This window comes from Canis lupus, chromosome 17 (assembly GCF_003254725.2).
Source record: "Canis lupus dingo isolate Sandy chromosome 17, ASM325472v2, whole genome shotgun sequence".
Classification (NCBI taxonomy): domain Eukaryota; kingdom Metazoa; phylum Chordata; class Mammalia; order Carnivora; family Canidae; genus Canis; species Canis lupus.
The window spans coordinates 50,388,283-50,406,619 of record NC_064259.1 but is presented as its reverse complement, the minus strand read 5'-3'; the positions used below and the strand labels follow the sequence as shown (position 1 = coordinate 50,406,619).

Below are 18,337 nucleotides of genomic sequence, written 5' to 3'. Positions count from 1 at the left end.
ACTCCACATACAGCTTCCCCTATTATATAATACCTTGTATTCATGAGTACTTTTGTCACAAGTGATGAACCAATTCTGACAATTATTCACTAAAGTTCATAGTTTATATTTGGGTTTACTCTTGGTTTTGTGTATTTTATGGATTTTAACATGTGTGATATCATATTCCACCATTACAGTGTCAGGTTTCATTGCCCTAAAAATCCCCCATGTTCCACTTATTCATCCCTCCATCCGTCTCCTGAATCCTAGCAACCCCTCATCTTTTTACTGTCTCTGTAATTTTGTCTTTTCCCGGGCAGCCCGGGTGGCTCAGCAGTTTATCGCCGCCTTCGGCCAATAAACTGGCTAGGGCATGATCCTGGAGTCCCGGGATCGAGTCCCATGTCGGGCTCCCTGCATGGAACCTGTTTCTCCCTCTGCCTGTGTCTCTGCCTCTCTCTCTGTGTCTCTCATGAATAAATAAATAAAATCTAAAAAAACAAATTTGTCTATTCCAGAATGTCACATAGCTGATCTTCATACTGGCTTAAAAATATTATGATCAGGTTGTAACATACTCATCCTCTCCAAAATAAAACTATGGAGACTTTCCCCCTGAAATAAATTTGCAGATCAATTTTGTGAGAATTGATACCTACAATAACACTTCCAATCAATGGACATGATACAACTCTCAATTTTATTTAGGTCTTCTTTAATTCATTTTAGTCTCATTTCATATAATGATTTTGTATCCAGGAAACTTGCTAACCTCTTCTATTAGTTGAATAATTTTTTTGTAATTTCCTTTAATAATTTTTCTGTAAGTTCCTTTAGATTTTTGATATAGAAATATATATCAATATATATTTGATAGATCAATATATAAAATATATCATCTGCACAATAGCAAAAAAAAATATATCATCTGCACAATAGCAATTTTATTTCTTGCTTTCAAAAGTTTACTTGCTTTATTTATTTATTTTTCTGCTGATACAGCACTTCAAGTACAAAACAAAATAGGAGCAATGGTAATTAAACATGGTATTTGTTAATAGGTTTTTCAGGATGTCTTTTATCAGTCTAAGGAAATTCTCTTATGGTTGTTTTCATTAAATGCTTTTTCTGTATCTATTGAAATGATTATATATTTTTGCTTTTTAATATAATAATGCATTAAATTACATTAATAGACTTTTGTAATAGTGAACCAAGCTTACATTTAATACTATAAACTCTATATATTAATGTTGCTTGTAAACTGCTGGATTCTGTTTTCCAGCATTTGTTTAGGACTTCTAATCTACATTTGTGAATGAACCTAAACTATGTTTATGCAATTATACTCCCCTTGTCGAGCTTCATTATCAAGTTTATATATACTTCATAAAATGAGTTGCTGGTTCCTCTTTTCTATTCTCTGAGAGTTTGTGTAGAATAGGAATTGAAGATAAAACTCCCTGAACCCGAAGATCTTTTTTTTTTTTTTAATTTGGGGCAATTTTATTTTTTAATTAATTTTTTAAAGTAATCTCTATGCCCATCACAGGGCTTGAAATTATGACCCAGAGATCAATTATTGCATACTCTACAGACTTAGCCAACCAGGTGCCCCCTGGAGATTTCCTTGAGGAAAGAATTTTTACTTTTTCTTTTACTTCTGAAAGGAATAATCCTTTCCAGCTTAATGCAGGGAGGTCACCATATTATACACTTTCTATCTTGTGTGGTCCCAAGAGGCTGTCAGAAGTTCAGGAGATCCCTGGGTGGCTCAGAGGTTTAGCGCCTGCCTTCCGCCCAAGGCATGATCATGGAGTCCCAGGATCGAGACCCACATCGGGCTCTCTGCATGGAGCCTGCTTCTCCTTCTGCCTGTGTCTCTGCCTCTCTCTCTCTGTGTGTGTGTGTGTGTGTGTGTCTCTCATGAATAAATAAATAAAATCTTTAAAAAAAAATCGAAGTTCAAATTGTTTGAACTAACAAGTGGCCTCAAGGCAAAGGCAGCTTAAGTGGTTGGCCTATCTCTCTGGACTCTCAACTTCCCTGGATTTGGCTCGGTAATTCCTTAATACTCTTACCAAGCACTTGGGAACTACAGAACATTTTATATGGTATATATACAAAAAAGCAGCATTTTTAGTAGTTTCCAACTGAAGGGTTGATATGAATAACCAGTCTCCTATATTCCTAAAACCAGGAATGACCATTACTTTGCAAATTTTTCTCCTAGTCCATTTATTATTTGTATTTGCTAGAGAATGGCTATTCTATTTGTTTACTGTTATCTTCTATTTGATATAACTGGTTTTCTACAAACATTTTATGACTCTTGACTGTTCATGTTTTTGAATAAAGGACAGGTTGATTACTATGGATAACTTGCATGGGTTTTTTCCCTCTGTAAGTTTGTTTCCCAATAAAGTGCAGGCTCTGTGTAAGTGGGTGGAGCAGATGAATTACTTTGTTCAAAAAGCAGTACGAGAGAACTTCACTGATCATACTATTGTCTCTTTACATAGATGGTAAGGTTGGCCAAAGGAAATGGGTAAACAGCTGGCTGGCTAAGATTTTTGGAAAGTAGATCTCTAAATAATTTCTTTTATGATTTCTCCTAGGCCCATTTCTGATCATTGTATTTGTTAACTCTAAACTTGGAGTGTTCCTAGATTTCATTTGGAAGAATATCTACTACTTTGACAATACCTCCCTCTACCTTATTTAATGTAATATTTTCTTGTCTCAGGTTCAGTCAATTTTCTGATTTTGTATGTTTTCTAAGTTCAAGGAAATCTTTCAAAACTTCTGGCCAACAGATGGTACTTTGTAGAATTTCATTTTTTATTTTGTTTTTCTCTATGTTATTTGGTTAGAAAATCTAGAAGACACTAGAGACTAGAAGAGTGTACTCAGTATACACTTTAACTCAAAAAAAAAAAAAAACCTTAAAATATGTGAGGGAAATGGGTATGAACATGGCATGGGTGTGTATAAAACCATATCCCAATACACACTCTTCACTACATACCACATAACAAACTAAAATGTCCAATATTTAATATCTATAAAACACGAGGTTTTAGCCATATAGTATTACATTGTTCCATAATTTCAAATCTTAAAAATTAACTTAAAGTATTATCAGATAATCTGTTTATATGATTAACAACTATATTAGCAGATCTAATATTGGATTATTCCCAATATAAACTCTCCTTCGTATTAGCATATTACATTTCAATATACTGCTAAATTTAATATACTGTTAATATACTGCTAAATTCCAAGCAAGGTGAATCATGTAAGATCTCTATCATGTTTTGAAGTCAGCATTGAGAATACCATACATACTAATACTTGAAAAATTGTACCTTTCAAAATATTTCCAATTTATGCAATGACTAATAATTCAATCAGATAAATAATAGTTTTAAATGTAACATAGAAAGTTAGAAAGATACATAGATTTTTGATAAGTAATAACCATCCAGATATAGTATTTATTTTTGAGAACTGTTTTGGTGTTTGGGTTGCTCTTATTTTGGTTTGCTTTGCTGGGTAATATAAGACAATAAACAGTGTCATGAAATAGAATTAACATCTATGGTATCAATTACTCTGTCTCATAATAAATAAAATGATTGTAAATGTATGTGATGCTGAGTTATGTTTTAATAGCCTTGTTGAGATATAATTCCCATACAACTCACCCATTGAAGTATATAATTTAATAGTTGTTAGTATATTCACAGACATGTGCAAACATAACCACAGTCAATTTTAGAACATTTTATTCCCTCAAAAAGAAAATGCATGTCATTTAAATTATACCCCTAGCTACTTTCAGCCTGAAGCAACTACTAATCTACTTTCTGCCTCTACAGACGGACACTGAACTATTGGGAAGAAAAAAAGTATTTTGTTATTATTCTTCCATTCAAAAGAATATACACAATACATCTACAAAGAAAGGCTCCATTAAGAGTAATTTTCTCCATAGATATACATTTTAATCAGCATACTTAGAAAGTATCCTGCTCTTACTGACATCAAATACAACTGCATAATGAAGAAGAGAGGATAGTTTCCAACTGAGTAGATCTGTTACATTCTCAAATGTATATATAAGTCACAGAGAAAAAGGTAAGAACCATTACTTTACAAAGAAGAGACTGCTTGCAAGAAATCTAAGTTTTCTAAGAGAAAAACAGCTTTTCTCAGGAAAATAATAAAATTGATGAAATCACCAACATGGACAGATAATAAACCAAATCAAGCACCCCTCTCCATAGAATACAATATTTGTCAATAAATATGATTGGGGAAAAAGCTTTCCTCAAAATATTACCAGAAAAAAACATAAAACACCAGTTATAGGACTTAGAAAGTATATAAAATACTTCACAAAAACACATGAAATAATTGAGAAAAATACATATATTCCTAGTGAAAAATACCAGATGCTGAAGTATGTCAACTAACGCCATTTTAATTTCCAGATTCACTAACTAGTAACACTATAATTCAACTAGAGGAGGGGGTGTTGTAAGTGGTGAAAGGGACGTGACAAAGTGATTCTCAAATTAATCTGGAAGAGTAAAAAAAAAAAACGTAAATGGTTAGCATATACTAAATAGAGGATTTTAAAGAATGTACATATCCTGTAAGAAACTACACCATACTATACCAATTATAGTAATCAAAACAATGTTGTATTGGTTCAAAGCAGAGAGAAAGAAGGAAAGGAAGGGTGGAAATCATAGAGCCTAGCAACAGAGCTTAGTATTCATAAAATATATCACTTTATGATAAAGGTAGCCTCCAAAATATGTTGGGAAGAAAGAGATGTTATAGACTAAATATTATGCCTCACCCCCACCCACCCAAATTCATATGTTATAGTCCTAGCCATGAGTATAGCTATATCTGGAGATGGAACTTAGAGAGATATTTAAGGTCAAATGAGGAAGGGCCCTGATCTGATGGAATCAGTAATCTTATAAAAGGAGTAGGAGACACTAGTATGCACACTGAGAAAAGGCCATATGAGGACATGCTGAGAACACAGCCATCTGCATATCATGAAGAGTTCTCACTCAAAACCAACCACGCTGGCACTCTGATCTCAGACTTCCAACCTCCAGAACTGTGAGAAAATAAATTTCTGTTGTTTAAGTACCATCTATGACATTTCATTATGGCAATCTGAGGTGAATAAAATAAGAGATTAACACAATAATGTTACTGGAAGTAATGAACCTTTTTTATTTATTTATTTTTTTTAAATTAAAGATAGAATCCAAGAAGCACTTGGGTGGCTCAGGTGGGTAAGCACCAACTCTTGGTTTAAGCTCAGGTCATGATTTCAGGGTCATAAGATCAAGCCCCATGGCATGCTCCACGGTCAGCGAGGAGTCTACTTAAGATTCTCTCTCTCTGCCCTTCCCCTCACTCACGTGTGTATGCATGCATTCATTCTCTCTCTCAAATAAATAAAATCTTTTTTTAAAAAAAGAATTCAACCTCACTCCCCATACTAAAACTTTATATATATAAAAGTAACCATACAGAAATACAAAAAATAAATATAGACAAATAATTATATATTCTTTGGAATAAGGAAGACATAAATTTTAAGTTAAAAATCAATATATTTACAAAAAATTTTAAACTTCTGTAAAGCTACGGAAAAGCAAAGCAAAGCTAGAGACACACGAAACTAAGAAAAAATATTTGCAACTTATATATCAGACCTAAGATTAACATTCAGATTAAAAGCTAGCATCCATGTTTTGTTAATAAGTAATAAAATATTTTAAACTATTAAAATATAAAGGCAATGCATATGAACAGGAAACTTTGAGAAGATATATAAATAAATAAAAATGTCTGAAGAGAATTTCAGTATCAGTATTAATCAAAGAAAAACATGTTAAATTAAGATATAATTTCTGACAGATTAGGAATGATTTTTTTGTTTTTAAACATAATTGTGAAGTAAAAGGGATAGGGAAATGGGCATTCTAAAAGACAATGCTCAGAGGGCTAAATGATACAATATTTTTGCAAAGCAAATTACAATATGCACCCACAGCCTAAGAAATGTACATATCCTTTAACACAGTAATCTCACATCTAAGAATTTATTCTAGATGCATTCAATTATGCAAGAATATTTTTATAAAATATTCATGGCAGGGATGCCTGGGTAGTTCAGTCAGTTAAGTGTCTGCCTTCTGCTCAGGTCATGATCCCAGGGTCCTGGGATCGAGCCCTGCTTTGGATTCCCTGCTCAGTGGAAAGCCTGCTTCTCCTTCTCACTCTGCCTGCTGCTCCCCCTGCTTGTGCTCTCTCTCTAATAAATAAATAAAATCTTTAAAATAAAATTTACTGCAACGTTTATAGTAGCTTAAAAAAAGGCCCAAAACTTTTTTTTTAAAAGTGGATTATTTTAAATGATACATTCCAACAATGGAATACTATGCAAGTATATATTAAAATTAACACAGATTGATTAGACACTAAGTGAAAAACATAGCTTGTTTCTATTTAAAATACATATTGTATATTGTATTTTTATACTCACAAAAAAAGAATATTTACATTTACATATAAGAAAGTTAATAATAATCATGCCAGGGACCATGGCCAAAATTTGTTACTACTCAATATTTTCTATCTTAGAATAAATATATTACCTTTATAAAATAAATATTTACATAAAAAAACATACCATATTGAGGAAGAAGGTAAGACATTTTAAAAATTATCCTAAAACCAGATACACTGTTGCAAAAAAAATGAGATCCTTAATCATTCTTTAATAAAGATAAATAACAAGTGGTAGTGTATACATAAATGTATTAAAAAAAAAAGTCAAGCCATAACATAGTTATGAGACTTTTTTTTTAGTCTCAGAATAGACAGGAACTTTTAAAAACAATTTTAAATTTGCCAGGCTTTATTATGACAAAAGAATAAAATGGTAAAAATGTCAGAGGAGTCCTAGGTCACATGTAAGTAATGAGGGAAATTTTAAAATAAGATATATATGGGGACACCTGGGTTGTCCAGTCAGTTAAACATCTGCCTCGGGCTCAATTAATGATCTCAGGGTCATGAGACAGAACACCACATCAGACTCCCTGCTTAGCAGGGACTCTGCTTCTCCCCCTCTCTCTCTGCCCCTCCCCCCAGCCCCTAGCTCATGTGCTAGCTCTCACACACTCTCTCCCTCAAATAAATAAATAAAACCTTTAAAAAAAAGATAGATATATAAATAGGCAAACAGTTAACATTTCTAAATACCAAAAATGAAGCCATAAATAAAAATAAAAGGAGAAAAACATTTGCAATGCATTCAATGACATATCCTCTTTGGTTTCAAATTCATATATTAACCAAACTATACCTTACCACCTGGATGGCACAAAAGCAAAGTAATCATAACCAAAGGCAACTGATGACCTCTCCACTCCAAACCATCAAAGGGAAAGAAATCATAAACCTAGGCATTACCTTGATATGCTTTTATCCTTATCTTTTATATTTAATCCATCAGAAAATTAATCTTACCTCCTAAAAATCTCTCCAAATTCATCCACATCTCTCCATATCTACTATCACCCCTTGGTCCAGCTACCATCATCTCTTGCCTGATATTAGACTAGTCTAATTGTTTCACTCACAACCTTTCTTATCCCTCATCCATAATTTAGCTAGAATGGAAATCTGATCTTCTCACTACAATTTACCCTATCCCCACACTGAACACATATACACTCCATTTAACCCAGGGCTTAAAGCATCAAATAGGTCTTAAATAATATGACATCTATCTACTTTTTTATTTTTACTTCATACCATGCCTAGTTTTATATATTCCATGTTCTACCCACTCTGAACATTTTTCAATTCCCTAAAAGAGCTACAGTCCCATCAATTACAGATTTTACACATAGTATGTACTCTGGAACACTTGATGATGAAGAGATAAGAAAGCTGAAGGATCATGGATAACTTAAGTTTCTCACTGGCACAAATAGATGGATAGTAGAGCCGTTTACTGAAATTTCTAAATGCTAAATTATCTTCTATTACTGAGTCCTCACTATCATTCCTTAAACAGTTAAAAAGTTAAAAAAGTAACCCCAAAGCCCTTGTACTACTATTTCTTATACCTACAATTCCCTTTTAATTTAACAGTGACTCTTTGATATTCTGATTCTAAAAATGCCACTTCTGATCAACCAATCAAAAGTAGGCACCCTGTTGTCTTAATCTATCACTGTTTTAATTGCATTGTATTATCACTATCTGATATGCTTATTTATCTGTTCATTGGGAACCTCCCCAATCAAAATACAACTTTCTGAGATCAAAGACTTCATCCATCTTGTTCACTGTTATATTCCCATTGTCAACATGTACATAATAAGTGTTCAAGAAATACTGAATAAAATTCAGAGCCAACATTATCTATCTGAAATAAAGTGAGCTATAATCAAAAATTCATGTTTTGATAAAATATATCAAAATTATGGAAACTCATAATTAAGTAACTTATTGATACATTGTAAGCTTTTTCTTTTTTTTTTTTTTCAAAAAAATAATAAAACTGTAAACTCCAAACCAGTTTTAACTGGCCTTATAGAAAGCAATATAGAGTAGTGGCTGAGAATATGGATTCTGGGAGTCACATGTCTGGATTCAAATCCAAGCTGTACCACTTACTGTGTAACATTAGGCTGGTTACTTCTCTCAGGTTCAGTTCCCAGACCATAAAGTAAATATAATAATAATATCTACCTTATGAAATATATATGAAGTAGACATAACAAGCCTGACATAGAGGATTCCAATAAATGTTAGCTGTTTGGTTTTGTTTGTTTTTTTTAATTGCAGAGAGCATCAAAAAAAGTGAGTTCAGTGTTAGAAAGGATGGCAATTTGAAGTGGCTACTTCCATATGTCTTTGAAAAAGCTCCAAGCATGTGATTCCACATAATACATATTTGATTATTTTAAAGCAGGACAACATTGGCCAGTGTATCAGCAATAAGTGAGAACTTCTCATGGGCTTCTTACATACCGAGTGGGTGCGTAGGGCCGCGATGGTTTTTGAAAGTGCCATTTCCCAGAGTTCATCAATGTAGGCTCTGTTTACTAAGCCCTGGGTTGTATGTAAAATATGATCTTCAACCACAAAAAAGCTAAGATTGAGGAAAAAAGAAAGCACAGCTGTCAGAAATTACAGTTTGACTACTATCTTCAGAGTCTGACAAACATTAATAGCTGCCATCAAATTCAAAGTTAACAGCTTTTTTTTTTTTTTTTTTTTTAAAGAAAGCTACTTGGTGTCTTAAACAAAAATCACATTTCTTGGACTTAGAATTTTGTCTAAACACCATAGAAATCAGAGTCACATTTCTATTAAATGTTAATCATACTGGTCAGCAATTCCAAAGGGAAGAAAGTGTTTTCAGGTAAAGGAGGCTAACTGCATTATATTAAAAACACCAGGCCATTAAGACATTTAAAAAAAAAAAATTGGTTTTAAGAGAGAATGAAGCTGAAATACACATTTTTGTAAGAGCCCAACGTACAAAATATCAAAATGATTCCCTTTATATGGACTTCCTCATTACAGGACTGAAAAGGTATCGTACAAAGGCCAAAAAAAATGCAAACTTATTTTTTTAACACCTTGCTATAGCTTTATTGTTGTGCATTTAAAGAGTATCTTCAGCTATCTTGGTTAAGTGTTCATACTAAATAATTCTTTAAATAAGGAATTCTTAAGATATAATCACAACTATCACATTAAAAAATCTAAATCTGAAATAAAAAAGAGATTTCATGGAACAATCCAACTCATTACTCTTTCTTTTAACTGCAAAGTCATTATTTTGCAATGAGAATAAACTGCCTATATTTGAGGTGTTTATTTGGGAAATGCAATTCCATATTAATTTGTATACTCTAGATGATGGTGGCAAACTATATAGCCCATGGGACGAATCTGGCCCACTGCCTGTTTTTGTAAATATTGTTTTATTGGAACATGGCCACATTCACTGATTTCTGTATTGTCTGTAGCTGCTTTTATACTGCAACAACAGAGCCAAATACTTGTGACAGAAATCGTATGGCCTGTAAAGCCTAAAATAGGTTACTATTTGGCCCTTTTAGAAAAAGGTTGCCAACTTCTGCTAATTATTTGGTTCCCTCTTACCAAGAATGGAGAAAAAAACATCAAGTATAATAAAATCACAATTCAGACTTTTTCTCTCTTTATTCATCAAAACTACTCTCCAACAATATAATGCTGAAACCAATAAAACACTCCTTTAAAATTATTAGAAAGTCAAAACTAGACCTTAAGAATTTAAAATAAAAAATGAAAAATAATTTCCCAAGGAAAACTTATTGTTCCAAGTCTCATGAATCCAGGTATCCAAAGTGTATAAATTTAAATACACACACACACACAAACACACACATATATACCTACCCTACAATTTGATTAAAATACTTCCTGTAGCCATCTAAAGTTTCATGCTACAACAAAACAAAGAAGAAAAAAAGTTATTCTACTTTGATACATTAAGACAAAGTTAAAATCAGTTCCTTAATTTCTTAAGGCTCAGTTCCCAAGACTCGAAGGTGAATATAACAATAGAACACTAACTTACAGGTTCTAATGAGGATGAAATGAGATAATTCACACCCAGTACTTAAAACAATGCCTGACACATAGCAATCAACAGATGTTAGTTGCTATTTTCTTCCTGTCCCATCCACCAAAAATGATCTCAGAGCAACATTAAAAAAAAAAAAAAATAGGGGCACCTGGGTGGCTCAGTTGGTTAAGCATCTGCCTTGGGTTCAGGTCATGATCTCAGCGTCCTGGGATAAAGCCCCCACAGGACTCCCTGCTAAGTGGGGGAATCTGATTCTCCCTCTTCCTCTGTGCTTCCCCCCACCCCACCCCACTCACTCTCTATCCCTCAAATAAATAGAAATCTTTTAAATAAACAAATAAATAAATAATAGTACATATGAAAGATAATGAATAGATGCCAGAGAAGAAAAGTGAAAAATTGAGAAAAGTTAAGTTGGTGATCCTACCATGTTAGATGGAGGCTGGAGCACCAAACGGGCCTGTTTTCGCCTCTGTTTTCGGTAGTAGTTCTCAAATGTTTCACGGGCACCCTGTGAAATAAACAAAAGGAAAGGAGTTGACACAATTTGATCAATTATTCTAGTATTTCATGGGAAAAGAGAAGCTCCCACATCTAGATTTGAGGCAACCACACATTTCTCAAAATCTATTTTGACAATGATAATAATCACAGAAAAAAATAAAAATGACTATTACCATTTATTGAAACTTACTGACAAATCCCATAAGAATGGATACAAAAGAGTCTTAAGAGAACACTACCAGAACTCAACCACCAGCACACCAAAGCTGGTTGCTGAATCAACTATCACAAATTCACAAGAATGAAGACAAACCAACATTCTCATAAGAGCAGTTGAGAAAATATTCCTTAAAAACCTCACAGAACATTCCAGAAGAAAAATGTTCAGAATGAAAACCAGTCTCAAATGAATCATGAGCAAAGGGCCAGAAGGAGGCAGGAAAAAGGCAGAAGCAGAGAACAGTAAATCAGTCTTCCCAGCTAGTATATAATCAAGCACAGGATTAACACTGAAAAAGAAGAAACAAAGCCCGGAAAATTCTTAGTGCACAGTTTCTTACTTTGAAAGGTGCTCTAGAGAACAAGAGCTGGCTCATGAGTCTATAAATGGGTTGAACAACATCCTCTCAAAATTCATGTCCCTCCTGGGATGCCATAATGGGACCTTGTTAAGAAATAGTGTCACTCCAGATGTACTTAAGATGCATTCACACTAGAGTAGAGTGACCCTTAATCCAATATAAGTGATGTCCTTAAAAGAAAAAGAGAAAAGACACAGAGATAGATACACAGGGAGAACATTCTGAGACAACCCTGGCAGAGATGGAAGCCATGCAGCTGAAGCCAAGGATGCCAAGGACTGCTGGCCACCACCAGAAGCTGGGGAGAGGCAAGGAAGGATGCCACCCAGAGTCTCAGAGAGACCATGGCCTTCTGATGCCTGATTTTGGATTTTTAGTCTCCAAACCTGGTACAGAATAAATTTCTGCTGTGTAAGCCACCCAACCTGTGACACTTTGTTACAGCAGCCCTAGAAACTAATAAAACTTAAAGCTTTTAAAACACAATGCCCTACTACGACTAAATTCTACTCTTAATCCAAGACTTTTCTAAATATATAAAAGTAGAAATGGAGAGACGGCATGTACGGTGGTTAAGAGCACTGATTTTGCGACCAGATGACTATGATTTCATTCAAACTGTGAATCTGCTCCTTTTAGCTGCCTAAGTCACCTGACCAGCTGTATAACTTTTCATTAATTTAGCTTCCACCATTTAATGATTCGGCTTTCACTGACAGATGTGCTATGGTGTTCTCTTCTGTAGACATGTCACCCTCATCATTGTCATGAAGATTCAGATGAGTTATAAAGCTTTTAGAACAGTGTCTGATAAATAATCACCACTGTGCATGTGCTTATTATTTTAAAAACTGAGATGAAATTAATGATGGAAATGAAAGCCCTGCCCATGCAAAAAAGTATAAACTCTACCCAATACCCAAGTTCAGTTTCCTTCATCTTGCCAAAAGTCTAAAGAATCTTACTCAACATGACTTCTCTGTTAGATCCCTAAACCGGAAAAATTGATTTAAATCACAGTAACTCCATAGCGTAAGCTCAGGGGTTGGCAAACATTTCCTCTAAAGGGCAGGATAGTAAATATTTTAGGCTTGGTGAGCCATATGGTCTCCGTTGCAACTACTCACCTCTGCTGCTGAAATGCAAAAGCAGCCACAGACAGTACATAAATGAGTGTGGCTGTGTTCCAATAAAACATTAGTTGTGGAAACTGAAATTAGAATTTCATATCATTTTCATCATCATGAAATAGTCTTCTTTTTATTTTTTACCAACCACTTAAAAATGTAAAAGCCATTCTGAGTTCACAGGTCACCTAGAAACAAGGAGCAGGGTGGATGTGGTCCATGGTTTGTTGACCCCTGGTGTAGCTTAAAAACAAATTTAAAATGCTAAAGTGATTATAACTGTAGGCACCTGAGTCTTTCCTGCTATAAAATGAAATCAAACATTAAGACAGCTATTTTAAGGCTTTCTTATTTCTTAGTCCATAAGTTAATGAGGTAGCAAATGCTTCTATTTAAGAAATAAGAAGTGGAAACTGCCTGTTGGTTTGTTAAAGTTATTCCCCACTTGTCACCATTTCACAGCATTGTGGTATTATTAAATGTCAATTACATTCTGTACACACTGAAGGGCTTTTCATTTTAAATTTAACAGCCCTAAAGGCCCTTTATTATTCTTGTGTGACATTACACATTCAACATGCTTTGGAGCCAAGATACACTTTAGCTGAGAATTTAGGGAAAGTTTTCTCTCAAATTAGACCATTGTATAATAATTTAATTATTTGTTGAAAAAGATAGAAAATATACAAGATGAAATTCTATATAAAAACCTATCATAGACCTCTACTTGGTTCTAAACTAGATATGGTTTTGCCTTTCAAATATCCATTCAATAAACTAAAAACATAAGAAAAGACCAATTTATCTAATAATTCTGGCTTCTCCATTACAAAAATGAGTTAGATTTTCCCTAATGGCTGCTAAATAAATTGACCTCTGAGTATTCTATTTCCTCTGCTAATTTTGTCAACCCAACACTTACAGGTAGAATTTGAAGTAGATGTCTGACCAGTCTGGCTGAGTGCCTATCTTTTCACAAACAGATCAACAGATGAACTATAAAAGTTTGTCACTTGAGTTTCAAGCTCCTCTGATCATTAATATTAATTTTTTAAAACCCACCTCAAAAGCCAGTGGAAGTATAAACAGATAACAATAGGCCAATGAAAAGTAGTTTTAGTTTGTTTTCATTTTATGCCATTAGTATTCCTAGTCCAAAGGCTTTGTAATAATCAATCATCACACATAATATCATAGAATGACAAGTCACTTTATATATATAAAGTGCTAACCATACAATAAAGAATAGTTCCTGTCATCACTGAATTTATAGTCTATGGTGGAAAACCAGCAATTAAATAAACAAATACTACAGAATCTTATAGATTGGAGTGGCTGTGTGTGTGTGTGTGTGTGTGTGTGTGTGTGTGTAGCGAGTGGGAGGAATGTCAGAGAAACCTTCCCAGAAAAAAAAAAAAAGCCATTTATATTCAAAATTTAAGAGTGAGTCAGAATAAGCCATGTAAAAAAGAAAGGGAAAAATATTTCTCATAGAGATACAGAGATTCAAAGAAAAAAGCATCATGTATCCCATGAACTGAAAGAAGTTCTTCATAGCAGGACCCTCAGAGTGTAAGAGAGAGGAATGACAAGAAATAAAGGCTAGAGGGCTTTGTAAATTTGTTAAGATATTTGGACTTCAACTCTAGAGACAATAAGAGTTTTAGACAACTGTAAGTTGCAATGTACTGAGTAGAATGAAGAAAGGGAAAATTATATATAAAAAGATCAGTCTGAACCTGACATATATTTAGGAGGTACAAGCTGATAGCTGATTGGATATTGGTGATAAAGGACAGAAAAGACAGCAAGCTAACACGAAGCTTCTAACCTGGGTAACTGGTTTGATGGTAGTGTCCTTTAGTCAGTGAGAAAACATAAGGGCAGGGATATATAGTTGACTGTTATTCATGGATTCCATATTTGCAAATGTGCCTACTTGCCAAAATTTGTTTGTAACCTCAAAATCAATACTCATGCTGCTTTCATAGTCATTCATAGTCATAGTCATAGTACAAGAGTGCTGAAAATTTTGAGCTGCACCCAATGCACCTATTCCTAGCTACGGTCAAACAAGGCAACACTCTGTCTCCTTTCTTCAGTTCTCGTAACATAAACAATTATCCTTTACACAGTCATCCAGTGCCACATTCTTTTTTATTTTTTTTGTGCTTTTTAAAAATTGAGATATAACTGACATATAACATTATATTATTTTCAGGTGTACAACCTAATGATTCAATATTTACACATATTGCAAAATGATCATCACCATAAGTCTAATTTACACCTATCACCACATACTATTTCTTTCCCTTATGAAAAGAACTTTTAAGATCTACTCTCTTAGAAAATTTCAATTATCCAATAACGTATTATTAGCTACAGTCACCATGCTGTATATTTTATCCCCAGGATTTACTTATTTTGTAACCAAAAGACTATTCCTTTTCATCACTTTCACCCAATTCCCCCATCCGTCACTTTTTGCAACTACCAATCTATCTATGAGTTCAGTTGGGTTTTTTGTTTGTTTAGATTCCATATATAGATGAGATCATACAGTATTTATCTGTGTCTGACGTATTTCACTTAGCAGAATGCCCTGAAGGTCCAGCCATGTTGTCACAAATGGCAAGATTTCATTCCTTTTTATAGCTGAATAATACTCCTTTGTATATGCAGATCCCACATGTTCTTTATCCATTCATCTGTCAAGGAACATTTAGGCTGCTTCTGTCTTGGCTGTTGTAAATAATGCCACAATGAACATAGAGGTGCACATATCTTTTTCAGTTAGTGTTTTCATTTCCTTCAGATAAAAACCCAGAAATTGCTGGAACATATGGTAGTTCTATTTGTAATTTTTTGAGAAACCTATTTTCCTTAGTGGCTATACAGTTTACACTCCCATCAACAGACAACAAAGGTTCCACTTTCTCAACAACCTCACCAACACTTGTTAGTTCTTGTCTTTTTGATAACAGTCATTCTAACAACTTCGAGGTCATATCTCATTGTGGTTTTGATTTGCATATCTTTGATGATGAGTGATGTTGAGCACCTTTTCATGTACCTTTTGGCCACCTGGAGGTCTTGCATTTTTGTGCTTCCTGTTGGTGACTTTGCGATTTAAAATGGCACCTAAACATAGTATTGAAGTTCTGTCCAGTGTTCCTAAGCTCAGGAAGACAAGATGTGCCTTTCAGAAGAAACATATTTAGATAAGCTTTATTTGGGCATGAGTTATAGTGCTGTTGGCCATGAATTCAATGTCAATGAGCCAACAATATAGATTAAATAAGATATCCTTAAAGAGAAACACACATAAAACAGGGTTATGAATTGTCTGGCTGATGAAATGTTGTAGGCAGAAGCTCACTGGAACCTTACCATAGCAGCAATGATTCAGTATTCATAACTCAGTGTTTACAGTGACTTTATAAAATATAACCAACATGAGTAACAAGAACTGATTGTACTTGAGCAGACTGATGAAAATGACCTCTGTAATGAACATGTTCAGTTTGTGACTTCCAAGTGGTAAGTGTTAGGGAGCAGGCGTAGCGTATTTGGGTCTATAGCTCAGGTGAAATGGCTAAGCTAAAGAGAATAGTTTTCAGAATCAAGAATCAATGGTAGAAAGATGGTAATCTAAGCCTAGGAAAATGAGATAATCTAAGGAGTATCTGTATAGTTAAGTACAAAAAGACCTAGCACAAAAACCTTAAGCGACACCAACAATTAGGAATCGTCTCTTTCCTGTAATTAAAATATAACTTTAAATGTCACCTATTTAGAGAAGACTTTTCACTATTAAGTTGAAAATGGAAAGTTTTGCGGGATACCTAGGTGGCTCAGTCAGTTAAGTGGCACTCTCTTGGTTTCTTAGGGTTATGATCTCAGGTTTATGAGATCCAGCTCCAGGTTGCAGCCTTCATCCCCCACCCTCACACCCACTGTGGAACGCACCTCAGACTCCATGTTCATCTGCACTCAGTGTGGAGACGGCTTGGATTTTTTTCCCTCTTCCTTTCCCTCTTCACACCCCTCACCCCAAGCCCTGGGCTCACATGGGCTTGCTCTCTCTCTCTAAAATAAATAAATAAAATCTTTTTATTTTTAAAGGAAAGTGTACCTAATACATAGCCTTCTTTTAATTCTTTGCATAGCATAATCTTCATCTGACATTATGTTGTTTGTTTATTGTTTATCTCTTCTCATTAGGATGCAAGCCCCACAAGAAGAAGTTTCTTGTTTGTCTTATTTATTGTTGTGTATCCAGCCCTTAGAGCAATGGCTAGGATAAATGTCACTCAATATACATTTGTTTGAATAAATGATTAAAAGTATTAATAAAATATTAATCAATATTTTCTTTCAAGGTTCCATTTTTTATATTTTCTCTTTATCTCCTAAATAGCAATAATCACTCCTTTGTAATTATTCCTATTCATCTCATCCTGCTGTTGTTCCACCTCCATTTATTATTTTCAAGATTTTTGTTCCTGTTTCATAGAAGTTATGCCTTCTTCATGCCAAACAATTTTCTAAAATTTCCTCTTGGCTCCTGTAGAAAATCATTCCTAGAATCAATCATGTTTCCTTTGAATTTTTAGAATGATGTCCCTTATCCCATTTTATTCAGGATGTTTTTGCAGATCTCATATTTTGTTTTGTATTGTTTCATTTTCTCAATTGCTCTGTTTTGAACAATAGGAGCTCTTTTTTGGACCAGTATTTTCTTCCAGGCTTGTTTTGTGGTTTGCCTTGGCCCACTCACCAGTCATCTGGCTATAGATCTAATATCTTTATAGAAGCAGGAATTCATAGCAGGTTGATGCGCCCAGGTCCAAAGCTGTTTCAAAGTAAATCCACAATCTGAGTTCAGTGTCTAGCAAGCAACTGGCCTCGAAGGTTTTACATAAAATATGGCCGAACATTCTTCTACCACATAGTGCCCAGTGTTTAACGCTCTGAACTTCTTAAGTGAATAGCAACCACAATAATATAGGGTCTTCCTATCCGTGCTCTTGTACAGCACTATTGAGTATTCTCCAGCATAGGAAAAATGTCCTGCCACCACAAGTCCCACTTTCCCCCTCACCCCACATGCTAGCAGCCTTATAAAGGAGAATCTATACAATACAGGGGTAGGCAGCCAATGTATTCATAAATTCGGGATTGTATTTTCAAGCCAGATGACACAGAGTGGAAAAGGCATAAAGGCATCTTCTGACTTTTAAGGTTTGCTCTGATTATAGCAAGCAGCAAAACACACATCAATCAATAACTAGTTTTTTCAATCCATTCATCAGCCTTAAAGTTGGAGAAAATTTTATTCAAATTCAGACATTGTAATGTTAATTATAAGTCTTCTTTAACAATGGTGTTGTAAGTTTTTAGACTTTGATGCATCTAAAGAATTTTAGTAGAAGTCA

At 34.2% G+C, this 18,337-nt stretch overlaps 1 protein-coding gene across 10 annotated transcripts in view; it reads right to left on the bottom strand.

Annotated features, from left to right (window-relative positions):
- The window catches only part of EXOC6B (exocyst complex component 6B), a 615,592-nt gene that overhangs the window by 295,976 nt on the left and 301,279 nt on the right, over positions 1-18,337 (bottom strand). For all 10 annotated transcript variants that reach the window (XR_007403261.1, XM_025453542.3, XM_049096018.1 and 7 more), the window contains 3 exons: positions 11,112-11,195; positions 10,495-10,541; positions 9,073-9,193 (listed from right to left, as the gene is read on the bottom strand). Coding sequence is in view for 9 of the 10 variants with exons in the window: in XM_025453542.3 (XP_025309327.1) it covers positions 9,073-9,193; positions 10,495-10,541; positions 11,112-11,195 (252 nt within the window). In the remaining variant the exon portion in view is untranslated. The remainder of the gene's footprint in view (positions 1-9,072; positions 9,194-10,494; positions 10,542-11,111; positions 11,196-18,337) is intronic.